The sequence below is a fragment of the Magnolia sinica genome, chromosome 17, assembly GCF_029962835.1.
Source record: "Magnolia sinica isolate HGM2019 chromosome 17, MsV1, whole genome shotgun sequence".
NCBI classification, from domain to species: Eukaryota; Viridiplantae; Streptophyta; class Magnoliopsida; order Magnoliales; family Magnoliaceae; genus Magnolia; species Magnolia sinica.
Window position 1 is genome coordinate 3,861,252 of NC_080589.1, and position 26,983 is coordinate 3,888,234.

General features: G+C 40.7%; 1 protein-coding gene across 1 annotated transcript; it reads right to left on the bottom strand.

Moving 5' to 3' along the window:
* Nucleotides 1–4,577: 4,577 nt before the first annotated feature.
* LOC131231190 (prefoldin subunit 3) lies at nucleotides 4,578–25,916 on the bottom strand. The gene is made up of 6 exons (XM_058227303.1): nucleotides 25,730–25,916; nucleotides 10,062–10,119; nucleotides 9,841–9,912; nucleotides 6,541–6,660; nucleotides 6,347–6,448; nucleotides 4,578–4,972 (listed from the first exon to the last, which is right to left on the bottom strand). The coding sequence occupies exons 1-6, from the start codon at nucleotides 25,861–25,863 to the stop codon at nucleotides 4,901–4,903; spliced, it is 558 nt and encodes a 185-aa protein (XP_058083286.1). The 5' UTR covers nucleotides 25,864–25,916; the 3' UTR covers nucleotides 4,578–4,900.
* Between the last annotated feature and the right edge of the window lie 1,067 nt (nucleotides 25,917–26,983).

Genomic DNA, 26,983 nt, shown 5'->3' on the forward strand with positions numbered 1-26,983 from the left:
ACATCGATTGGATAATCCCAACATTATGATTTTGCGGTTTGAATTTGCTCTTGGTGGACATGGAACTGTTACGATCGTCCGATCAGTGGGATGTGGTGGGGCCATTGGTTTGGACAGTCTAGATTGACATACGCAGATCTAGTGGGATTTAATTACAAGAAGAGGATCTCTCTCTCTCTCTCTCTCTCTCTCTCTCTCTCTCATCCACACTTGCATTTGGGACATGTGGACACTCCAAGCAATCGATCTAGACCATTCGTTTAGTCCATCTCATGGGCTATCATGCAAACTCACACCGATGTTCGTATTACCATTAGAGCTGGGCAGAATCTGATCCGACTCGATCTGAACCGAACCGAAGGCTTGGATCGGTGCGGATCGAGTAGGACCACTCAGATCCGATTGAGTTCGGATCGTGGTCAATCTAGACCGATCCGATCCGAAATTTGAACGAACTATAACCCCTCTTTCTCTACGCGAAGGAGGCACCGCACCCACCCATCTCTCCTCCTTTCTCTCCCGATTTCCCTCCTCTCCTTCCTTCCTCTCCTTCTTTCTCTCCCGGTTTCCCACATCTCCTTCTTTCTCTCCACCTTTCTCTCCCCCTCTCTCCCTAACTCAACCCGATCCGACTCGATTCGGTTTCCCAGACCGAGTCAGACTCGGTTCGGGTCAAGCCAGCAAGGATTCAGATAGGATCGAGTCAACCCTGCTAGACTCGGTCTCAGATCGAATCGAGTTCGGGTCAAGTTCTTGAAAAATCGAATCGAGTCGAGGTGGACCCAATCCGGTCCGACTTGACTCGATGCTCACCTCTAATTACCATTCAATTTAGGGGTGGCAATGGGCCCCTTAGTTTAGCCCAACAGCGAGGCCCAGGCCTGATGTAGTCCCAATGTTCAGGCCAAGGTCGATGAAGAATGCTCCGATCCAGACCATTGGCTCGATCCAATTATTAAATGGGCCACCGTTATAATAGTTGAGTGGGCCACTTGTTAACAGTTCCCTACAGATATAGGTCTACAATATAAATATAATCATTGGATTCGGGGTCATGGTTCAATGATCCAAACCATTTCTATGTACCCAAAAAATGAAAAATAAAGTAAAATAAAAGAAATGAAAGGGGAAAGAAACTGGAACTGGCACCAGCCCATTAGAGCCAAGGCCTTCAACCCATTAGGGCCAGGGCTGAGCTAAGGCCGACCCCGGCCTGGCCCTAGAGCGGTCTATTGCCATCTCTAATTCAACCATCCTGCTAAAAGATTGGGAGGAATTAATAACAAAAAGATCCATACATCTGGACCATCCACTTCCGGATCACGAAAAAAATAAATAAAAAATCAATGAATTATCTCAAAACATCTGTTGTTTTGCAGAGTTAGCAGCTCGAAGACATTGTAGAATTAACCATAACAAAAGCAGAAGAAGAGAATCACTTGCACATCATAACTACTGTTGTTGATGTTGTTCTTCATGTGCTAATCATGTCAGATGTATTTCAAGATGCACATGTGAAGGGAATGGAGGAAGCCGCGAGAGCTGTTGATGCAGCACCGTTAACTGACTACATGGCCAGCAAGGCCACTAGAGAGAGAGAGAGAGAGAGAGAGAGAGAGAGAGAGAGAGAGAGATTTTTCGTTAGTATTCCAATTAAGCAGCAGCGGCAACAATAACCGACCACATGGCCAACAAGGCCACTAGAGGGAAAGCATTTTCTAACTTTTTTTTCCAAAAAAAATTGAATTTAGGGACTATTTTCCATTACTTGGGGTATGCCTAAAACACGGAATCGCCTCTGGGTTCCAAGTGAAGCAATGGTAGAAAACAAAAACACTCAACAGTCAGACATTCGATGGGGGAAATGAGTATGGAAGTGTTGTGAAGGATTATAAGAAAAAAGTGTAATCTACCAACTAAGAAGGAGCTGTCCATGTAGGTCCGCTAGATGAACACTTCCCGATTGATCCATGAGCACCACACATGTAGTCATCACCTCGATGGATCTAGCCTCTTCAAGGTATTCTATATTGGTAAGGGTGGCTGTAACAGTCACTATCATTAATGATATGGGGTACATAACGGTTGAAAATTTTCTTTTGCCCAAAAAATTCTGAAAAAAATACAGAATCATGTAAATATTCTAAATATATGTTCACTTTTAACATGTTTATGGTAGTGTAACGGTCCACTCTTTGATGGGAGTGTTGTAGCGGGTTGTCTAGTGAATTTGTGAATATGATTGTCTCCAATGTTTACACATCACAATCACATATAATAACTAGAAATCATAAAAAAGGCATAAATACTATTTTTTTAAAAAAAAAAAAATTGAAAAAAAAGAAGCCCCTCAGAGCTTCTATTCGCTCAAATCACTTCAATCTACGGTTTTAATCTTAAAAAGTATGGTAAGAAAGATCAAAATCTATTGTAAGACGATCTAGGAAAGTTTTTGGAACGAGAAAATTGAAAAAATGAAGAGAAAATTTGATTTAAATAGAAAAAAATTGATTGTTTTTTAACCATTACAAGGGTAATGGTCATTATGCCCCGTAACGGCCTATACAGTCCCAAAAAGCCAACTGCCCCGTTTCACCCCTGTATCACACAACGGTTATAACAATTACTTATATTTATTTGCCTTTACGAATGTATCGTAACGGATACGGAACACCTTGACCCTATTACCCTTCTATGGCCCTACCGTATCATCCCATTGATTATGTTGTGTAGAGAGGAATGCCATACCCTAGCTTTGCTAATCACATGCTACCAATGATGTGAAGAAACGGAAGAAATGTGCCAGATCCAAGCCATCCATCGAATGAATCCCAGTAGAGAGATGACTTTAGGGCCTGTTTGATTTTCCAAATGCAGGGTAAATACCCTATTATTACAATTTCACCTGTTCGAAAATGCCAGGGTATTCCTGCTTTGAAAAACGGTCCAAAATTACTGCATAAATTTGTGGGCCCCACCGTCATGTATATGGCATATCTGCATCGTCCATCCGTTTTACCCTAACATTTTGAAGCATGAGCCGAAAAATGAGAAAAATCCAACATTCAAGTGTCCCACACGAAAGTAAACAGTGGCCCCAAGAAGTTTTTAACGGTAAGTGTTCGATTACATTTTTACTGTGGTGTGGTCCACTTGAACTTTGAATCTGCCTCATTTTTTGGCTTATGTCCTAAATTCAGTTGGCCTGATGGATGGATGGTGTGGATAATTCACATACATCATGGTGGGCCCCCCTAATATTTGGCAGCCTCCTCGATTTTTGCATTGAAAAAAGCAAGAGTCAAATGAACATAAGTAACGATGAAGGTAATTCCCAAGGAAATAATTAATGCCCATTTCCACTGGATTTACATTTTACCTGAGAAAATCAAACATGCCCTTAGCGAAAATCAAACATGTCCATCGGCAACTTGAGCTAACGTTTAAGAAATAAATGGATCACCAAAAAAAAAAAAAATCCAAAGTTTTTCTAAGCCATCCAATGGTTTCTAACATCATGACCTACTTGTTGGGTGGATTGGCCTGAATTTCAGACAGGGTCATGTACAGTGGGACCCACCTGATGAATAGCTTGGATCTCAAACATGTTCCAAAATAAGATCACTATTTCCAGAGCACAGTGAACCTATGAGGCAGTTGAGAATTTGATATTAAAGTTTACTATACAATATTTTAAATTAGATTTTGTTTTCTATTTGAGACTATCAACAACCAGATCAACTAAAAGATGCTGATGACTTGGACCAATGTTATAGACTGGGCATTAGCCGTGTGTGTGAATGGTTTTAAGACTCAAACAAGTCCGACGGGACTCTTCCGAGTCAACTTGAATTCAGTACTACCCGATGCAGTTCGATACCACGAGTCAACCCCAACTCGAGTGAGTCATAACTCAACCTGAGACCAAATGTGTCAATTTGAGTCACCAAGTCTTAAAACCATGTGCTTGTTGGGCTCAGCAAACCTCTTATTACTTTTCTTTTTCCTGTGAAGGTTACCAACATCATACATGAAATTTTAAATTAGGGTTCCTTTTTGAAAATTTTAGTATCTTTTTACTTGGTTTCTTAGTTTTTCTGCTGCATATCTCTCAATTTCTTGAAATTTCATGCTATATTTCTTTCGCAATTTCTTTGATGACAGATTTGTATGTGGAAGATTTGAGTTGATATGTGGTTTGAATTCACAGAAATTGTTAAGGTATAAAGTAGAACTACATAATGTTGTTAGGATGTCTTGTCCTGAATAATGCCTGATTTTCTGCCAACGCATAAAGATTTGAAAGAGCAACATTATTTCTTAATGAAATTCAAGATTTCCATGCGATTTCTTTTTGGTTTTTGGTAATTTTGAGATGTTTCATGTGATATCTTCAAATTTCGTCAAAAGAATCCAGACATCCATCAATGGTTTAAAACATCACTCTAGATGAGATGATCGACGCCTGATTTAAAAAAAAAAAAAAACAAAGATGCAGACATCTTACATAAATTATTTTTATGGCTTCAAGTATCCATCTTGTTAAAAGTAATCCTCATCAATCTGAAGAAATACACTGAAAATCAAATCAATCTTTCTCATTTCATTTGTTGGGAACTCCTACGGAGCTAAATGTTAAGTTTCAAAGGGATGAAACGAGTCCTGGATGATCGCACAGAAGACAGATGGCTCAACAGAAACATCAACTTCTCTGAATGTATAGATTCATGTCTCAGGCTTGCAAACACCAATCAGCAGTTTCCCAGATACTAAGTAGAATCACAGCCCAATATAAGTAGGGAGTGGCAAAGCAATCAAGACCATCCCGATTTCAATAAGAAAGCAAACAAAGGGCAATTGAACAACATACTCAGCTAAAAGCCTGCTTCCACCTCAAAGGTCAGGTGTCTTTCACAGCTTGCTTACTCCTTCGCTGATGAACGTCCCAATTATATACCCGAGCGAGTGTAACCTAGTACAATGACAATGCTCCATCCATGAGAAAAAGAAAATAATTTATTTATTTATTTCCTCAAACGGAAGTATCATACCATGCTGGGGCCAAATGGTTTTCCAGTTCCTTTTGGGCCTGTTTGGAACATTGGATTAGGTGGTATGGAATTGCATTTGGTCCAACGTAAAACTCCATCCAGCGTTTGGAAATGGAAGGATTGGATTAATCCAGGTATCACATCATTTTGTCCTGGCTGGAGATACGGGGAGATTTCTGGTGGATTTCAAAATCCACAACATCTGTGGGCCCCACATTGATGCATGTGTTTTATCCACGACGTCCATCCATATGCACCTTTAGACATGACAATTGAGTTACATATGCATACAGGTGACAGAGTGAAATATGGTCCATTGATTACAATTCCATGGTCCACCAATCGCAGGTTTCACTTAATACAGTGTTTCTATCAAAAGAAGATTTTGATCCCAAATGTGGGATTGAACGGTCAAAATACCATGGCATTTCCAGACATAATCACTGTGTAATAATGGCGTCAATTCCACCTATTACAATTCAATACCATTTAATCACGTGTTCCAAAGAGTCCCTTTGGGTCTTCATTTTTAGACAAGTGTGGACATGTGGGGCCCACAGTGGAATGATCCAAACAGTCGATATTATAGGTACACTATGGCTGGACCAAGGACCAAGATTTTGGCAAATTAGAAGAATCCTATTCCTTCAATAGGCAATCAGCAATTAGACAGTTGAGAAAGAAAATGCAGCAAGGGTTCATATTCAAGCAAGAAAAAAGCTGAACATTATATAGCTAGGATCTCCCAATATGGGGGATTTTCAGTGCATGGGTCATTTACAGTTGAGGTCCAACGTATCAACGTTTTGGATTGTTGAACCATGCGCCCCTTCTTAAATGAAAAACCCAAATGGAACTGTAAGACCTTTTGTCTTGGGCATTTTATAAACCCCATTAAAGAGATGACATTTGTTTGTTTGACCCAGCAATGCTATAGGAGGGCCACCCTTCTAGCTATCTAAGCCATTGCTCTGGCAGGCCGCACCGTGGACTGCCCATGCTGCAATATCTCATCAATCATATCATCCTAACCAGTTGATGAAAATGGGTATTTACAGCCAATGGCCCACACTGACAAGGGCAGTTGAGATCTCCATCTATGGAAAAGATTCTTGGAATATCCTCTGTCCACTGTGGGAATCACTAAAGGGGGCAATTTGAATCACCAAAAAGGTGAGGCCCATGTGTACACATGCAGCCTGTTGGGCCAACTAAATGCTCAATCAAGCATTTTATATTTTCTCTATACTGAAGAAGGAAAAAGTAAAACAAGATCAAGGCAGGGGAGAATGTACTTGGGTTGTTGTCACTTGGTCTCTCAAGAACTGCAGATCAGCAACAAGGACTTCTAAACTCGCTTTAGCATTTTCAAGATTCTTACGTAGAAGAGCATTTGCCTGGAGAAAGCAATGAGGTGGAAATGATACTGTAAACGCCCAATATATTCAACATCCGCGGTAATAGAATTGCAGAAGATTGAGAAACCTACCTCATCACAAGAATACTCTAGCATGACATTTGCTCCCAACCATAGACAGACCGACTCTGCATCCTCAATTCGAGCCCGTGAATATATTCCCTCGGAAACTTCGAAATCAGCAATCAACGCCTGCATTTGATGGCATAGAGATCATCAGAATTGATTACATTGGAAGATATTTAATCCAAGCAGACATGGAAATATATAATCAAAGGCTACCTTAAGTTGGAAATAGCTAAAGTTCATGTTCTCCGCAGAACATATATTTTCCAAATAGAACAGTTTTCAAATAGAAACTTTTGTCAAACAGACATTTTGGCAAAAAGTGGAATAGGAACTTCCCTAACATAGAAATTTTCCTAAAATATAAAAAGAGTTCCTGAAACTTAGCCTTAGCCTCGGTACCTACCTGATGGGTTGACGGACTAAAAAGTCTTCCCTTTATCATCTTCCGATATCTGGATAGGAATTAACAGACTCACTCCTTTGGTTTTTAAGAGATCGAAGTTTGTGGTGGGAGATGGGGAGAGAATTAGATATTGGGTTGAGCTATGGCTTGGTGATCAACCTCTGATCTCTATCTTTCCAGAACTCGCCTCCCTTTGTTCAGACATTGATATTCCAGTTGCTTCTTATTTATCAAAAAGTGGAGAGGAAGGGGTGGGGGCTGTGTGGCTTCCCCCTTTTAGGAGGAATCTGAGTGATAGCGAGATCAAAGCCTTAGCATCTCTTTTGTCTTGTTTGCAGGATCATTTCTTATCTCCGAATCAAGAAGATTCGATCTATTAGAGGCTACTTGCGTTTGGCTTGTTTTCTGTGCGCACCCTATACAGGGTAATGCAGGGGCATTTTCACACCAAGCTCGAGTGGGGTCGCAAATGGGATGCAGGGGCACACTCGGGGTGGCCGAGGCCCACAGGGGAGGTCTCGTGTTCAAGACTCCTTACCGGAGGTGATTAATGCGCATTTCACATCGGACTCGAGTGGGGTAACCTGTGAGATGGGGGGACACACTCGGGGTGGGCGACCCGTGTGAAGCGGTACCCATGTGATTTAGGGCCCACGAGGGGGTTTCGGCCGATGTCATAACCCATGAGATGTGGGGCCTGGGCTATGAGATTAAGGGATTAATTCGTCATACTCTAATAGTTCGAGCTTTTAAAGCAAGTGGTTAATTGTCCTGCATCAAATTGGTATTAGAGCAGGAGGTCTCGTGTTTGAGACTCCTCACCGGAGGTGACTAATGCAGGGGCATTTTCACACCAAGCTCGAGTGGGGTCGCCTGTGGAATGTAGGGGCACGCTCGGGGTGGGCGAGGCCCACAGGGGAGGTCTCGTGTTCGAGACTCCTCAGTGAAAGTGATCAATGCGCATTTCACACCAGGCTCTCAAGTGGAGTAGCATGTGAGATGTAGGGACACACTCGGGGTGAGTGGCCCGTGAGAAGCAGTACCCATGTGATTTGGGGCCCACGAGGGGGGTTCGGCCGAGGTCCTAACCCATGAGATGTGGGGCCTGGGCTATGAGATAAAGGGATTAATTCGTCATACTCTAACAGTTCGAGCTTTTAGAGCAAGTGGTTAATTGTCCTGCATCAAAGGGCTAGCTTAGTCTAATTCTCTGGATCACCATTGCCCTACGAGCGAGGTTTGGACCTATGGGGCTCCTCCCAAAATCACATCTTCTGCTTGGCTCAAGGGTAGAAGCAGAGTGTTAACGATTGGCAAGTTCCATGGGGGGGTAATGATTCTCCCAAATGTTTGTTTTATCAAGAAGTCGAGTCCGTCGACCATTTATTTATTCACTGCCCTTTCTTGTCCAGAGTGTGGGCAGGGATCCTTACTCTAGCGAATGTCCATTGGGTCATGCCCTTCTCCATCGAGGACCTCCTCCCATCTTGCCATGTGGTGAATGGTGGGAAGCTTGGGAAAGAAAAAATGGAGACTCGCCTTACTAGTTGTTCTGAAGGAAATTTGGGGAGAAAGAAATAACGCTGCTTTCATAATAAAAGCATTGCGACTGCGGGGGTCTTCAATAGCGTTATCCGGCTCTTCTGGGATTGGGCTCCTTAATTGGGTTTTGTTCTCAGGGTTTTCCTAGCCGAGGGGCTGGCTGTTGTTGTACTTTTAGTTTTTCCTCCAAGCTTTGTTTAGTTTTTTTTTTTTCTAGGTTCTTTTGGTTTTTCTATTTTCTATTTTGTTTTTCTCTCTTCTTTGGTTTTCTTTTTTCTATCTATCCTCTTGTTGTCTTTTTCTTTTCTTTTCTTTTTTCGCTGTGGCCTAATGAAGTGTCATCTTTCCAAAAAGAAAAAGAAAAGAAAAGAAAAGAAAATCTAAATGTGGATCACTGGACACTCCCAATATATGTCATCTTTGTGAATTGTGTTCCTAGTAAACTGTATAAATGCAAGGCTGCAAGCATGGTTTTTTGACTCGGCAACTTGGACCGACTCGTTTGGTCCTCAGTCGAGTCGCGACTCAGCCTAGTCAGGGGGGCAAGCCACCCTCAATTATCAATACTGACTTGTGGTGCTGAACCAGATCAGACTTCACAAAGTTCGAGTCAAAGAGTCAGACATTGCATATGACTCGGTTGAGTTGATGAAAGTGAATTATCATGAGGTCAATCTATTGACGAGACGTCGCCCTTTCCATCAACCCCGCAGTGGAAGTACCTAAAGACATCGAAGCCTAGAGCTCCAACTATGTATCATCAAGGGCGGTGTGAGGCTAGGAGCATTCGCATGCTCACTTGTATAAGAAAATAAATAAAACTAAAAAGTCAAATGGCACATGCATAATCACAACCATTATTCACGTCCCATGAGACCTAAAAGGCACCATGGAGGAACCATGTAATTTAACTGTCAACATTAGACCCCCTATCTAATCTAGCATCAGATACATTATGTTTGCTTCCACATTTGCACAGATGATGTCATCTCAGACACTCGATGAGAAATTCAAATGTAGTAAGGTGATCCAATCATTCTCATACACCGTGAATGCATATCAGAGGCACTGAGCAGATGGCATTTGTCATGCTGATGTATCAGTAGTATTGGTATATGGCAAAATGTTCAGAGAGCTTGACCAGAATATTTACATCCGAAACGAAATGCAAGAATATAATAACATATGCTTCAATTTCTGAGCATCAGATCACCACTCCAGAATCAAACATCAGCTACGATCAGTTGTAATTCAAATCTTCAGAAAAGAAAGGGAAGAAAAATAAAAAAAATAAAAAAAAGAGAAAGGCATGCCATATCCAGAATCAGTTCATCTTCATTGAATTGTGAATAACGAACCTCACCAGTACCCTTCTTAGCTTGCAATGCCGCAACTATATCTAGGCACTTCTCAATGTCGGGGATTTTGGCCTGATAGTCGCAAGAAACAGCATTTACATTAGTTGTAAAATGAAGCCAGTTTACAAATGCAACTAGTCATAGATTATCAAGAAACTAATAGTTTTTTCCCCCCAGGAAGAACAAATTCTACAGAAGGAAATGCTGAGAAAAGAAAGCACCTGAAGATCCCTCTGCTGAGCGAGAAGTTTCATTTCGACCAACTTGTACTGCTGAAGTCTGCAAAATGAATACCAAAAGCTTTAAATGTATTTGGATGAATAATAGCAAAATCTGACTCAAACTAAAACAGTATATGAAAATAATGCTTCCTGCGAGAATTTGCAGTCAATAACATTGATTAAAAAATGTCGGAAAGATGGTTTGTAAAATCACTTCAACACATCAGACAGAATTTTTAGGTGCCAAAACTATTCGCCTGAATCTTACCTTCGTTGTTGGGGAGAGGTCGAGGTAATGTTCAGGTGGCACATTGACATGAAACTTCGTCTTCCACATGTATTGGACAAGTACCAACTTATTCTTCTTTCAATCAGTAAATAAAAAGTTTTCTTCTACGTGCATCCAACAAGCACTGAATCATTCTTTTTCTTCTTTAATCAATCAATAACAGAAAAGTCTTCTTGCTCAGGTGTGGGTTTGACTCCCCTCCTTGGCATTACCCAATACACGTGGTTGCAAGTGATTGCATGTATCCGCAGGGAATAGTCTCGCCTCAAAAGGGGCGGGGACACCCTGTGTCGTCAAAAAAAAAAAAAAAAAGTCTTCTTGCTCAGTGTTTTTAGTCAAGGTCGTGTTTTGTTTGCACCAAATTAGACTGATTAATCATGAAATATCATGATACAGGTGCAACCAAACACACCCTAAACTAACCCACAGAGAAGGAAACCATGACCAAACAGAAACCAAACTAACTGTACTGACGGCAACTATCCCCATCAATGTTCGAAATAAGAGAATGCACTGTATTGTATCAAGAACATATTGCAATAAATTCATCGGGTGATACCCTACAAACATCCGCATTATGATAAAGATGTGAATCGAATTATGATAAAGATGTGAATCGAAAAGTATCCTTTGTATCAGTGGTAGATGCTGTGGGTCCCTACTCATGGCTCAGTGGCAGACGCTGTGGGTTTCAACACTGAGGTCATGGGTTCGAGTACGCGTGGTGTGAGGGCGTGTGTGTTTAAAAAAAAAAAAAAAGTATCCTTTGTATCAGGTTTTATTTTATTTTTTATTTTCAGAAGAGTGAGTTTTTATCCTCGTCACACTTTCTATCGGTTTGTATCATCAATACATTCCAATATAAAAGTACGGTATTGAGATTTATTGTTGATACATTCCTCCCAATATAATTTTAATGCAATTCATTATCATCTAAAAGGCATTAATTTCTAAATGTACCATATCACGCCTGGAATTATGTATATCTGGGCAGGCTTGGGCCTGCTAATGCTCTACCAGAACCAGTATTTTGGCAGCACGATAGGTAACAGAATCTTAAAGGCCTTTTGGAAGACACATAAAAATGAGTCCATCTCATTTTAGTTACTCATAATTATGCATTAGAGATCATATTCCTTTTTGGTAAGGATTAAAAATAATCTTGATAGCTAACAATCATGTCTCTAATACATAATTATGATTAACAAAAATGAGATGAACTTATTTTTAGGCATCTACAAACAGGCCCAAATTCTTAGTTACTGCATACATCTAGGTTAGTGTTATTACTTATTATGAAGTAAATTCGTTACATGCTAGGGAAGTTTTTTCTGTCTTGACACGTTAATGTAGCAGAAAATATTACCTTCTTCTTCCTCTAAGACAATCCTTGAATCCACAAGGTAGAGAATCTCTAAAACTGAGAACAAAATCGATAAGAACAGAATGAACTGTCTCTTTACAAAGCAATTGGTATGGCTTATATAAGTCCTAAATTCTTAACTTTCCCAACATAGTACTTTCATTAAATAGTAAGCTTACTAAAAGTACAAAGATGTCTAATCCTATCCAAACTCTCCCAAAATACTCAAAACAAAGACTCTTAAGAGATTAAAGGACTCTTCAGACCCTAAAACAGCTAAAAATAGCAAAAATCATTACTAAGAAAAGTAAAATTTAAACTTTAAATTCAAATTTGACCCAAAAAGATTGAATTTTGCAAAACCGTTTAGAGGCCAATGAAACTTCATTAGCTAGTTTGTAGATCTCGTTGATAGCTTTCCAACGACATCATATATGTGTGATTTTGATTTCCGGTCGTAAAGTTATAGTCCCTTGGAAGCTATAGTGCGTGTTTACCCATCTCGGTGTGATTTCTTTCAATATTGACCCTCCATTAAGATGTCCATGACCTGTTCTACATCACGTGTACGATAGTTGCTAGTGAATAAAAATTTGAAATGCAATGTGTTTTTTGTTTGAAACTGGATGCACGTCTACTTTCTTCAAGTTGGTTGTAGATTTCTGGCATGCAGGCTTGTTAGGAGCTACATTCGTGTGGTTTTCTTCTTCAGCGGTTGGAACGGTTGGAAAGTAAATAGAAAAATGCATGAGGGGGGAATATTGGCAATTGTCATCAGAGAGTCAAAGGAACCCAAGAATTAAAAGCAGAAAATATACAAAGTAAGAGAAACCCAACTAAGAGAGGCATTTTCTTGATAGAGGATTGCTATTCCTGCACTGTTCCTATTTGCAATGAACATGCTGGCACATGTCTACAAGTTCCAAGCGAGGGCCTCCTAGCTAGAAGTCAAGTTTTGGTTCAGAAAAGTGGCCTGATAGTCAAGAAAAGCCCACCATGGGATCTCATGATCGTGGCCCACTCGTCGGATTGGTTTTATATTTTAGGTTTTGCTTATTATTATTATTTAGAACATCGTGAATGCTTTATATTTCCTTGTTTGGTTTTAATTTTAGTTTACTTCATCGCCAAGTAATAGGTGTCGCACATAGTGCGAGTTTTTGGGTATAGGGTTCTCCCTATAAATAGGCATGCCTTGTAGTTCTTTTCATTCATTGAAGTTAATAAAAAATTCCTGTTTTATTTTTCTGCTCTCTTCGTGAGTTGTGGAAGAATTTAAAAGTGGGTGCGAAGCCCTCCCTTTTCGAAGGGCTAACTACCGTGGTGCGAAGCCACATCGATCCCCATTCACCCCCATCTTCCATCATCTTTTTTTTTTCATATTCCCCCACCATCCGTACTTTGAATTTGTCCTTTTGTTGCATCAGATTTCTTCATTGAAGCAGGTTTCCAGATTTCGGCCCGCAGGCGAGCTGAAACTTCGGCGGAGCACCACGCACAAACCGTACATCGGATCGAACTGAAATTTGGAGGTTTTGGAGTCCATCCTTGGCCGACCAGGGCCAAGGTGGCCTTTTTCTGAATAGTGGGCCCCACACACGTGCGGCCGGGATCACACGCACGTCCGTTTGGGCCATTGTTGTTGTCCACACGCGGGATCATCTTTTGGCTCAGGTTTTTATCCTCTTTATCCTCTCATAGTCATTTTTTCATGAATCCTAACCCTATATTACAGGATCCCTAATTGATTTGCCCCTTTTTATCACCTTAGGGTTCCTTGAATTGAAATTAGGGAATCCCTTGGATTAGGGACTGATTTTTATGCATGAGGAGTTGATTTTATTTCCCTTTGACATTGTTTGGTTTATAATTTTATTGGTCCAGTCCTAGCCTGTGTCGGCTTGGACCCGCATAGATTCCCCTTTAATTGAATGTTTGGATTTTCATGTGGGATGTGGAATTTGTGTGATTGTTTCTGAATTGGTGTGATCTAAGCCTGCAATCTTGCATATCATATTTAATTTTCCATGTCCTGCATCAAATTTGGTATCAGAGCCTAGGGTTCTTGTAGGGGAATTCACCACATATTTAGGGTTTAGTTTGTTTGAGTCCTTCATGCATTCAGTCCATCATATATAGCTGAATTTTAGTAACAGTGTGTAGTCTCCTTCATATAAAGTCTCGTAGGGTCATTTAGTTTTTAGACGCATATAGTTGTCATAGAAGGTCTTTAGGTTGAGCAAGTCAGTGTATGCCCACACGTACGGGTCGCGGTTTCGGTTTGCACCCTACACTAAACATGGAACAATTGCAAGAGTCACTAAACAAGATATCTCAGACGTTGGAGTCTATGATTAAGCGCTTGGAAATGGACCAATGCTGTGAACAGCTTGATGTACGCATTACCCGACTAAAGACCATCGCTAGGACAAACCCCACCATTGGGGTAGATGTCCAATCTCAAGCAGGTGGCCGGGAGGATACACCAATGAATGGAGTTGGTCAAGGAATCAATTATGGGTGTGCACCCAGACACCCACCCCATGAGAGATATAAAGACCACTATTTTGAGGGGTACAACATGTGTGGCCTTGTGGCTGGAGAGAGTGTACCAACGGCTAGTGTAGAGTTACCCACTGAGGCTATTCCGGTAATGGATGAGTTACGTGATATCTTTTCTGATGATCTACCGGATGAGTCCCCTAGGAAGGATATAGAGCACACCAGAATATGGGACATCGTAATACCTACAACCGAGTTCACGTTGAATAAGTTTGTCGATAGGTCCACAGGTTTAAGTCCTTGTGAAGTCGTCACTGATTATAAACCTAGGAAACTTATTGATCTTGTCCCTATGTCACTGTCCTATAGGCCGTCAGAGTCTGCAGAGTCTTTTGCGCATCACATTCATTCATGGCATCAAGAAATCAGGCAGAAGATCATGGCTAATAATGAACATTGCACATTTTATACAGACCAGTATAAATGTTTCAAAGGATTCAATATTGGGGACTCTGTGATGGTCTGCATCAGGCCCGAGCAGTATCCTTCGAGGGCCGTTCGTAAGTTACACGCGTGTAGCGCTGGACCCGTCTAAATTATAAAACGAAACGGTCTCAATGTGTATGAGATAGATCTTCCACCTTTCATAGGAATTAGTTTCACATTCGATGTGGAGGATTTAGTTACTTTTCAAAGGACCACTGATACTTTGTCCGGCCCTTCGCCCACCCATCCTGATTCCTCATATTTATCCCTTGAACCATGGCCCCTTCCCAACCCATTTTCCCAACCTCTACCTCCCATATCTACTTTTCCTAACCTTTCTTCACAGCCTCTACCTCCCACACCTACCCTTCTCGACCCATTTTTCCAGCCTCTACATCCCATACCTACCCGTCCCAACCCATTTTTCCAGCCTCTACCTCCCATATCTATCCTTCCCAACCCATTTTTCCAGCCTCTACGTCCCATACCTACCCGTCCCAACCCATGTTCCCAGCCTCTACCTCCCATACTTACCCATCTCGACCCATCTTCCCAGCCTCTACCTCTCATACCTATCATTCCCGACTCATTTTCCCAGCCTCTATCTCCCATACCTAACCTTCACATACCCAAAAAGGAAATAGAGGATATCCAGGACCATCAGATAGTTTCAACGTCGGACGGCGGGTTTCAGAAGTACGTGGTTAAATGGAAGTTAAGCCCAGCTTCAGGCAGCACGTGGCTCACTGAGGAGGAGCTTCAGAGACTTGATCCTGACATCCTGAAGCGGTTCAGGAGTTTTATTTCTACAGTGGCGAAATCTTTGCAGCCGGGGAGAATTGATGGGGACATCACGCGCACACGCGCACTCACGCCGCCACCCCTACGCACGTACGTGCGTAGATGGAGGACCCCACCATCAATCTGCCTCAATGACGACGTCCAGGGAGGGCCTCCTAGATAGATGACAAGTTTTGGTTCAGAAAAGTGGCCCGATAGTCAAGAAAAGCCCACCATGAGATCTCATGATCGTGGCCCACTCGTCGGATTGGTTTTATATTTTAGGTTTTGCTTATTGTTATTATTTAGAACATTGTGAACGCTTTAGATTTTCTTGTTTGGTTTTTATTTTAGTTTACTTCATCGCCAAGTAATAGGTGTCGCACATGGTGCGAGTTTTTGGGTATAGGGTTCTCCCTATAAATAGGCACCTTTTGTAGTTCTTTTGATTCATTGAAGTTAATAAAAAAATTCCTGCTTTATTTTTCTGCTCTCTTCGTGAGTTGTGGAAGAATTCAAAAGTGGGTGCGAAGCCCTCCCTTTTCGAAGGGCTAACTACCGTGGTGCGAAGCCACATCAATCCCAATTCACCCCCATCTTCCATCATCTTTTTTTTCAGTGCATCAAACCTACTTTAAATTTGTCCTTTTGTTGCATCAGATTTCTTCATTGAAGCAGGTTTCCAGATTTCGGCCCGCAGGCGAGCTGAAACTTTGGTGGAGCACCACGCACAAACCGTACATCGGATCGAGCTGAAATTTGGAGGTTTTGGAGTCCATCACTGGCTGACCAGGGCCAAGGTGGCCTTTTTTCTGAATAGTGGCCCCCACACACGTGCGGCCGGGATCACACGCACGTCCGTTTGGGCCATTGTTGTTGTCCACACGCGGGATCATCTTTTGGCTCAGGTTTTTATCCTTTTTATCCTCTCATAGTCATTTTTTCATAAATCCTAACCCTATATTACATGATCCCTAATTGATTTGCCCCTTTTTATCACCTTAGGGTTCCTTGAATTGAAATTAGGGAATCCCTTGGATTAGGGATTGATTTTTATGCATGAGGAGTTGATTTTATTTCCCTTTGACATTGTTTGGTTTATAATTTTATTGGTCCAGTCCTAGCCTGTGTCGGCTTGGACCCGCATAGATTCCCCTTTAATTGAATGTTTGGATTTTCATGTGGGATGTGGAATTTGTGTGATTGTTTCTGAATTGGTGTGATTTAAGCCTGCAATCTTGCATATCATATTTAATTTTCCATGTCCTGCATCAAACTAAGAGAGGCATTTTCTTGATAGAGGATTGCTATTCCTGCACTGTTCCTATTTGCAATGAACATGCTGGCACATGTCTACAAGTTCCAAGCTACTCATCAGGAGGGCCCCAGCGTGGAAGTAACTTGGTCCAAAATCAGGCTGGTTGGAATTGGACATGCCTAACAGCTGGACTTTGAAATGATAAAAAAAAAAAAAAACAGTTACAAATGAATTTGAACAGTGTTGCACATTCCATGCTCAAATCCAGCAGTCAGTATCATTCAGTTGACCTGATTTTTGAATGAGTTCAAATACAGGTGGAGCCTGCCTGATGAAAGTTTCAGATCTCATACATGTGCCTCCTATTCATATGTTTGTCAGGGTGCAGGTCAAGGAATTAAAAAACAGTTATGTAATGGCCGTTACAGCAGTTGCGTAACGGTAACTGTAGGAAACCTAACCGGTCTGTAACGGCTGTTATGGGTCCAATGCAGTTTTTAAAATAAAATAAATAAATAAAAACAAAACAAAAAGGCGGTAGCGACCATTACGGCCCCTATCATAATGGTAATCAATGTCTTCAGTATCGATAGCATCAGCCGGTACCATCGGTATGAACCTTGGCCAATACGAAACTGCCTGAAAGTCTATGGACTTCCAGATATCGCTCGAAATATCTTAGATATCGTATTTGCATAGTGATATGTTGATATAATTCGAAGTTTTCAAAGTATTGTTGTTTTATATTGCTTGGTATCAACGATATTTTCAATAGGATCGTTGATACTATTGCACCCGACAACCCCTTCCATTTTTTTTCTTAAAAAAAAAATCCAAAAAATGTTAAAATTCCTTTTTTTCTCAATTTTTTTTGTCTATAATCTGTTCTTGAGGTAAATCTGACCAACCCTCCTCCATCTTTTGGAGAAACAATTAGATTGTCATACAAAAATCGAGGTCGGACAATGGGTGAGCCCAATTTTCAAACGGTGAGAAAATTTTCTACTTTCATTCTTTTTTATGTTGTAAATTACTTGAAATCACTAGAACTAAGATGGAAATCCATGATTTTACATTTTTTGCATACTCAATCAAGGATTTGAACTCCAATTTGGGGATTTGGGGAAAATTGGGAGAAATTGGAATTTTTCCAATTTTTTTCGCATTTTACCCTTTTAAATTGCAATTAGAGTATAAAAAATGATATTGGACATATTGGAAGCTAATCTACAGATTGGCGAAGGTTTTTTATTTTTTCAAATTTTTTTTAATATAAAATATTAAAAATATAAATAAATAAATAAATAAAATTCAGAAAATCCACATTGATTAGTGGTTATTTAGCCTTAATTTGCAACTTGCAAGTGTTTACTAGTGTTGGTTGGTCTTAATATTAGTTACACTCTGATTTGCGAATTTAAAGAAAATGGAGGAAAATTAGTTTTTATGTTTTAAAATTACACACGGAATTAATGGGGAAAAAATGATCAATTTCGCAAATGAATGGTAGGCAATGTACGGGAGTGACAGCGAGACATTGCAACAGCTAGCTATCTGCAAACTCGCACATTCACTCCCATTCAGATGAACAGGCAGAACGGATTGGATTATGAGAGAGAGGATGCGACTGACTGAAAGTGTAAAAAAATATATATTTGAAGATCCATTGGATTTAATAATGATCGGTCATCATGCATCCTACAAAGGAGATGAAGATGACCCACTTCACAAGTGGGTTAATTCAGATGACTTGGATCGAGTGGATGACTAATCGGAACTGAATATAGTAGAGGAGGTAGCATCACAGAGCATCAACATTGATGTGGTTGTAGATGGGACTAGATAAGCTTTTGACCCATGATGAGGAGTACAGGAGACAGCCAGCAGCAATCACTATCTCATGGGGCACATGGTGGCCACACTCTATCCAACACTAACAATGATACAAAAAGCAATAGAGATGGCGGGATTGGTGGTGGTGGTGGTGGTGGTGGTGATGGCGATGAAGGTAGTGATGGTGACAGGGGTGGCAGTGAAGTACATTATACGAGTCAAAGTAAAACTCAAAGACCTCCTAACCCGCTCACAAAGGAGAAGGAATTTGAGCATGCTACCCAAAGATGAAGACCATGGTTCTTATCATTGTCCTCATCCTCATATTATCCAAAATAAAGCTTACATTAGTTGTCTGAAGAAACAACTAAGTGGTGCCAAGCCAAGGAGGACTCTTTAGCACAAAGCATGGGAACCATAGACGTTAGTAGTGGACATGGTAGCTCTAGTTTTGTGCCACATTATGATCATATGGTTATGGGCCATATGGATATTCAACGAGCGACACCAACAGTTATGGTATAGGACTATTTGACTATGAGTAGTGATATGCTTCCACGTATGAGCACAGTACTGTCAGTTCGTGGAGGAGCAATATTGTGGGCAGCCTCGTCAAGATGAAGATAATGGCTTTGAGCAGACGTGCAACTCTATGTAGGTTTGAGGCACATGTGTATTAAGGGCACATCACAGGTATATTTCTACTTCTTCTTTGGCTTTTCAATGTATTGATCATGTTTTCATACATGTCTTCTTAGATTATAAATGATATGAATTGATTTTGAAAACAGCTGGATCATTCGTGTTAGACAGCGCATAGTTTAGGATCCTATACAAAGGAAACTTATTATATGCATTTTTATTTTTATTTTTTGTGATATGTTGATTTCTAAGCATGTGGTGATGTCTTTTTTAACACCCCTTGTAGTTTCATTGATAAATCTGATCAAGTTCCTAATGTTTCCCATGCAATACCCGATATGTTTCCATATTCCATGGGTGCAATACACCCGTCAATACAAATACTAAAAATATTAATGGTAATTATCATGGCTGTTACGGTTATTGAATACCTTGGTGTAGGTTGGCATGTGCAGATACAGTGGGAGGGATTAATGAATAATTCATTTATCTAAAGCAATGCAACCATGGCCCATTATAAACAACTCAAGAAAAACAGTTGAAAACCATCATACCCAGATAGTTTTCTTTAATGGTTGAAGCAATTAGTTACCTAATTCAACAAGTACGTTGATCAGTTTCTTCAATTCTCTACAATCTCATGTACAGCACAGCATAAAATACAAATAAAGAAAGAGATTTTAAGAGAAACCCGAGTAAGAAATAATCTTTTACTGATAACCTACTTCTCTAAAAGCCATAAAAATGTGACCTATCACCAAAATCTACAATCTCACATGCAATTATACAGTAAATAGATCATCCAAGATAAATCAAGTAAGAAATAAACATTTTCTAGATAAATTGTTTCTCTAAACCCTATGCAAAGACAACCCATTACCAAAATTTACAATCTTGCATAGCAATGCAGAGGGAAGAAACACAAGTAAGAAATAGAGGTTTTCTAGATAACCCATTGCTCAAAAGAAGAACTATATGATCCTCCATCCAGGGATATGCAGTGTCCTCAGGTTTTCAGTTTGTATAAATGGGGACCATGGTTTTGGTGATCTAGACCATCAATATGGTGGGGCCCACCATGGATGGACCATGCCCCAAAAAATCTCACATATTAAAATATCCTAGCCACCCAATTGTTGGACTTTCTTCAATTGAATGTGGACCACTGCCATGCTCTCTTCTTAACCACTGAGTTGCAGGCAACAAATTAAATTGTTAAAATTGTCCCATTGAGGAGATTTTTGGGGGCATGGTCGCCACCCACTGTGACTCCCATCAAATGAATTATTTGAACCACCTATCTGCACCAGGCACTTGTACAAACTGAGGACCCACTAATACAGTGCACATCCTCAGATCAAGGATTATATAATCCTTCTTTCTCTAAAACCACATACAAACACAACCCATCCCCAAAATTTAAAATGCCATATGCAGTACTATAGAAGGAAGACAATCTAGTCAATGCTTGGGCTGAAAGATTGTACAGTATCATCCAGGTTTTCTGTTTGTACAAGTGGGGTCCATGGACACAGCTATATGCACCAAAAACCCCCAAGACTGGAAGATCATGGCTATATGATATTTGGCCTTTTCCTTGGTTGAATGTGAACCAGTGCTGTATTTTTTCTCTCAACATCTATTTGTTGATCACTTCTTGAAGGTATGGGATTCTTCCAATCCAGGGGATCTCTAGTACATGGGCCCATCCACAAAGGGGTTCATATATCAACAGCTTGGATCACTAGATTATGGACCCACTTGTGAAAACTGAAACTCGAATGATAACCTAGTAGAATAATCGAGCCCATGCAGACTACAATACAACTTTCTGTAAAATCCATACAAACGCAAACCCATTGCCAACATCAACAATCCCACATTCAATACTACAAATATAGAGATCATCTAAGAGTGATCCAAGCACAACAATGCCTTTGCTAGGAAATCCATTCCTCTAGAAATGATACCAACCCAATGGTTCTTATGGAATGATCCCACCATACGTAACAAATGTCCTCTTCAACAAAGAACAACCTCCTAAAAGCTCCCTTAAATTTCATAAATTGATAAAGGATGTGGGTGTAGGTAGTAAGAAAAGATTTGATGACCTATAGCTTAATTGAGGATTTGGTCCATGTAGAGTGGAATAGCATAAAAGGATTCATGTTGCCAACCCCAATTAGTTGGGATGAGGTCCGGATGATGATGATGATGATGATGATGACAGATGCATTAAATGGCCAGTGCATACAAGGGGTGCAATTCGAGCAGGTTGGGTCAGATTGAGGGTCAACACGAGCCCAGCTTGACACGAGAGGACCCAACCCGCAGCCTGACTTGACCTGAATTTCAACTCGAGGTGTCCAACCCTAACCCCACCCATAAGTCCTCTGTAGTTCACCCAACCCGACCATATTACATGTGATTGTGCCCAAACCAACCCAAACCCAACCTGACTTCAAATCAGGAAGGCATTTTTCAACCTGAACCCAACCCAAGGGCCTTCACAACCCAACCCAACCTGACCCCTACTCAGGTTGGGTCAGTTGGGTGTGGTTGACCCAAGTCCAAGTTGCAATCCTAGTGCACACTCCTATTAGTTGTTATCGTCATTTCATTCTTCCACTAAATTTTCATAATTACTCAAACCAAATAAAGACACCTACCTACCATAATCTTGAAGGATACCTTTAAAAATAATAATAATAATAATAATAATAATAATAATAATAATAATAATCTTAAAAGATCTTATTCACTACGTAAATCCAAAACCAAACGCCAAATCTTATCCAGCACATGTGTATTGTAGATTAGATCTTATTATTCCACCCATGTTCCGAATCAACCTTGTCCTCAGGGTTTTTTGGCCATGCCTAGATCCCACACAAGCCACAACATTGGTACCAACCTCAGTGTTGTTTAGAGAATACTTTATAAGAAGTTTCATACTCACATGCCAATGTAGTTTGCTTAAGCTTGGTCAATGCTCCTTTGAAGTCTTGAAACTTACTAGGGCCAAACCCGATGCACATTGCCTTGGGGAATTCATTCCAAGGAAATTCCCCTCTCATCTTCACCAACCAAGGATACCATTGCATCACTTCTTCGAGATGAAACAAGATAAAGTAACATGATGGCGCATAGGAGTATGATTGTAGATGAAGAATTGTTCTGCTCAACAAATCCAACTAGTTGGTCCTCCCCAAATCATTGAAACTCCAACACATAGATTGGGTTTGCGGCTGCCCACTTGTGTTTATACAGTGAGAGATGAACCTTTATTGATGCTTGTTTGATCTGATCACACAATTAATTCCTCTTGATTTTCTTTTGTGGATGCCAGGAGTTGTTCAAGTTGTTCATCCACCATAGCCAATGCCTGTTTCTCAAGCATCTCCTTGATCTGCTTCATATCAAATTCAAACTTTCGACAATGTGTTTTTGCCACAGCTTTGATACCAAATGATAAGCTCCAAAATTTATTTTTTGTGGAATATTGCACATTATTAAAGGAATGAGAAAGAAATAGTTGTTGACACATAGCACTGAACAAGCTGAACAACGGACAAGCTGCATGGGAGATCGCACAAGGAGAGTGATTGCAAACCTACTGGCATGACCAGCCACTGCCATTCACGCACCATTCTGAAAACACCATTCACACTGCTAGAGTAGTGCGAGTATACCCCACAATAGGAAAAGCAACCGACTTTTGTCACCAGAGTTGACATCTTCGGGTGCCAAACAATTCGGTGTGCCATAGCACGCCACTCATCCAATCAACATACACCACATCAACACTAGGCACCAAGCCAGGCTTGTACACCAATCAGTGTGTACCGCATCATCAATTCCATCATGCCGAAAGCCTCGTGAATATCCACAGATATATAATATCTATATAAATCCCTGGGTTGTCCCATGACTCCCATAAAAGGACACTGCGATTAACAAAGAGCGCCCTCCCATACCCTAAAACGCGCTAGAGCGCGCATACGTTTTTCAGCTTGCTGGGCTTTAGAGGGAATAGGGGTGGAACGGTCTTCATTAGCAGCTAGTAGCTCCTGTCCCTTGCTTCGCTATTAGGCTAGTGAATAAAAGACTCACTAAAGTTAGGAAAGGAGAACACCTTGCCTGACCGACTCAAATTTAGTTCAACCCGCTACTCGCGTTCAATTGAATTATTAGTAGTACAAGCGATGGATTGCTCAAATGAAGAATCGACTGATAGATTTAGCATTGAACGACAAACCCCTCGGGATCAGGATCTCTGGATTCAGTAGGCGACTTGCAAAACTGGTGGAGGGACGATGGTTTCATGGATTTTTCGACTGACTGAAGTTTGATTCTTACTGACTGACTCTCAGACAAAGCAGCATTACAGTCTATGTACTGAGAAATTAGGTGAGCAACACTATCTTGCTCAAGCCAGCACTGGCAAGCGAAGTACAAGGTAAGGCAGGCCCCTAAACCACTTAGCCCGCTTGCTCAGCCAGTGTGCTACAGGCCCACAACTCTGCATCAAGCTTCCATGGCGCGAATCCCAAGCCATAACCCCAAAACTGGTGTCAGATGCTTTGCACCTCCAGCAATAGTGGCTGCCAGGCAAGACCATATGTCACTTGGACCATCAGCTCAGCCAGTGGTGCAACATCAGGTTGCATTGCCATGTGTCCACTTCACATCCTGTACCAAGCATTGCACACCGCACCTACGGCGTTCAACGTCTTTCACCCAGTGCTTGCTGCACAAGCACAAGCCCATTCTAGGCAGGACAGGACACTCCACCTCCTCGCCCACTGGCCCAACCATTGTGGCACAGCAATGCAGCTGTAAGTTGCACCGGCCTAAGTTCGCACCATGTGCTTTAAACATCATGCACATTGCAGATTGCATATCTAGCGCTAGCTTGTGGCGAGTGCAGTGCAATAGACACGCTACATGCACCAGCATCTGCACTACACATGCTATGCCATGCACCATGTGGCGTTGCTTCATCCACAGCTGAATGTGTGTTTTCACACCACGAGACTACCCTATGACAGATTGCATTATCAATCCACTAACTGGATCATAATCCCACTTATGGTATCGAGTACATCAGGGTACTCTAACGCGAGCGCTTACCTCGCGAGTCATGTCTAGGCTGCTCTCTATTGTCCTGGTGGGTAATAAAGGGCTCATAGCCAATGGGATGCTTCACACACCCCACAGCTAGAGACGCTTAGCGGCTTCATAACTAGGCATCGTCTCGCACTATGTGGTTACATGGGTACCTCAATGCTCCACACATAAGAGCGATCTTGATGCTCAACAATTAACAAATGCACCTGATGCTCAACAACTAACAAATGCACCTGATGCCCAACAATTAATAAATTAGCCTTGAGGCTTGCTATTGAGGCATGCCCAAGTGCTAATCAGCTATAGCCAAGATTTGAAACAAAGATCTTTGACACGCAAAGCTACGAAGATAAACTAGGATCACATAATCGCCCCAACAATGCACACTTTACATTATTCACATACACTCCATAGTGTTAGCTATTTCGTTTTTCCTTTTAATCAAGGGCCATCTCCAAAGATATGTAATGTAATTAATGATTTGTGGTACATCTTGGTATGTATATTTTTCCCACATACTAATAAAGCCCTCAAAAGTAGCAATTTTTTCAAATTTGTCCCTCTCCCAAGTAAGCAAACACCTCCACAAATTTGTAACAATGGCTAGCTCGCCAATGGTTCTTATGTAAAGATCCCAAAATAAATAACAAAAATATTTCCTCTTTCAAAGAGAGTAGCCTCCTAAAAGCTCCCTGCTGAGTTAAATTTCATAAATTGACAAAAGATGCATTACATGGCTTTTGCATTCCCTTTCATCACCATTTTCATTCTTCCACTAGATTTCTACAACAAGTCAAACCATATAAGGACTCCTAACTACAATGATCTCAAGAGACCTCATTTTCTAGCTTATTAAAAAAAAAATCATATACCAAATCATCAAATCCCATCCAGCCCATGCTTATGATATATTGGATCATACCAGACCACGTACAAACACAACCCATCACCAAAATCTACTACAGAAAAGATAATCCAAGAGAATGCTTATTGCAGAAAACCCATTTCTCTAAAAACCCAAACAAACACGACCCATCACCAAAATCTACGAATCCTGCAGAAAAAAAATTAAAATAGATAATCTAAGAGAGACCCAAGTGAGAAAAAATGCATGTTGGCAAAACCCATTTCTCCAATAAACCCAATAAAAAGAGAAAACACAATACAGAAAATCTAAGAGAGACCAAACTGAGAAAAATGCATCTTGAGAAAATCCATTTATCCAAAAACCCAAAGAAACACAGCCCATCACAGAAATCATGAGAAACCCAATAAAATAATTCAAAACCATATGGACTTTCAGCAATACAGATTTCAGGCACAAAAAGAAAACACAATACAGAGATTGAGAGAGAAAGAGAGAGGGATGAGATAAAAGGAGCAACCTTTCTTGAAGAAAAGCAAGCGATGAGTTGACATCGAGGCCTAATTGGGTGAGATAGGTTTGGACGTCTTCTACGAAAGCAGCTGCTGGAATTCCCCTTCTCTCCGAAACTACAGAAGAAGAAGAAGACGCCATTGAAGAGGGTTTGTGTCGAAGCTTCTTCTTCTACTTGACTCTCATACTCGAGTAACAATAAAAACTTTGCATGTATTAGCTGTACAGCGAGCCGAGTAGTCGAGCTGGGCAAGCTCGGCTTGACTCGTCCGTTCCAAACTCGAGCCCGAGCTCGCCCTCGAACTCAGCAATAAAGTCGGGTTTGTTTGCTAAAACTTTCGAGTCAATCTCAAGCGGTAGTGGACGAGTAGAGCTTATTCATATGTCAACTTAGAGCCCAGCCTAACTCAACCCAATCCAAACCCACATCTAACACAACTTAGGCACCCAACCCAACCTAACACAGCCCTCTCTTCGACTCAATCCAACACAATCGGGTAAGTTATTTTAGTAATAACTTTTAAGTTTTAACTTTTTTTATTTTTAAGTTAAATATATTATATATATTTAATATTAATATAATATATATATAATATAATATTAAAATATATTGTTCGAGCCGAGTTAAGTTGAAATGCACTATGGTCCAATTCGGCTTGAACTCAACTCAAGCTTTAGAAAACAAGCTCGAGTCAACCTTTCAAGCTGAGTCAATCCGAGCCAACTCGAGCTGAGTCGAGCTAGCTCGACTCATGTACAACCCATTGTATGCTCGGCTTTTCAGTTTGGACTAGCAAGGCCTCCTGGTTACCATCCGTATGTTGCCTCTCACCACGATGAACCCTTCCTAAATCTCGGGACGCCTTAGCTTGTGTGTGGGAGCCTCTATTTAACCAAATCAGTTTTAAATATCTAAAACTACCAATGTGATATTCGACAAACTAATTATAATGAGTCCACTAAAATATATACTTTAAAGTTGAGGAAATTTCAAGCATCCCGTGGGCCACAAACAAGCGACTCACTAATGTATTTTAACTGCTTATTCAGATAGCCAATGTTTGGATAGCTCATAGCAATCTATTCATGTGATTTTAGTTTTGCAGCTAATAATTAAATTATTTTGGATTAATTGGTGTTCACAATACTTTTGTTACATATGCGACTTTGTAACCTTTAAAAGGGAGCCAAAAAAAAACACTGTGATTACATCCAAATAAAAATAACAAACATTGAGATTTCAAAACAAACAAAGCATGTG

Excerpts from the sequence above, each read along its gene's own strand:
- LOC131231190 (XM_058227303.1), bottom strand. The coding sequence starts at position 25,863 with ATGGCGTCTTCTTCTTCTTCTGTAGTTTCGGAGAGAAGGGGAATTCCA. Across the intron at positions 6,661-9,840 it reads CTAAGAAGGGTACTGGTGAG|GCGTTGATTGCTGATTTCGA; the intron begins GTTCGTTATTCA and ends CATCAAATGCAG. Across the intron at positions 4,973-6,346 it reads ACCAAGTGACAACAACCCAA|GTTACACTCGCTCGGGTATA; the intron begins GTACATTCTCCC and ends TCATTGTACTAG.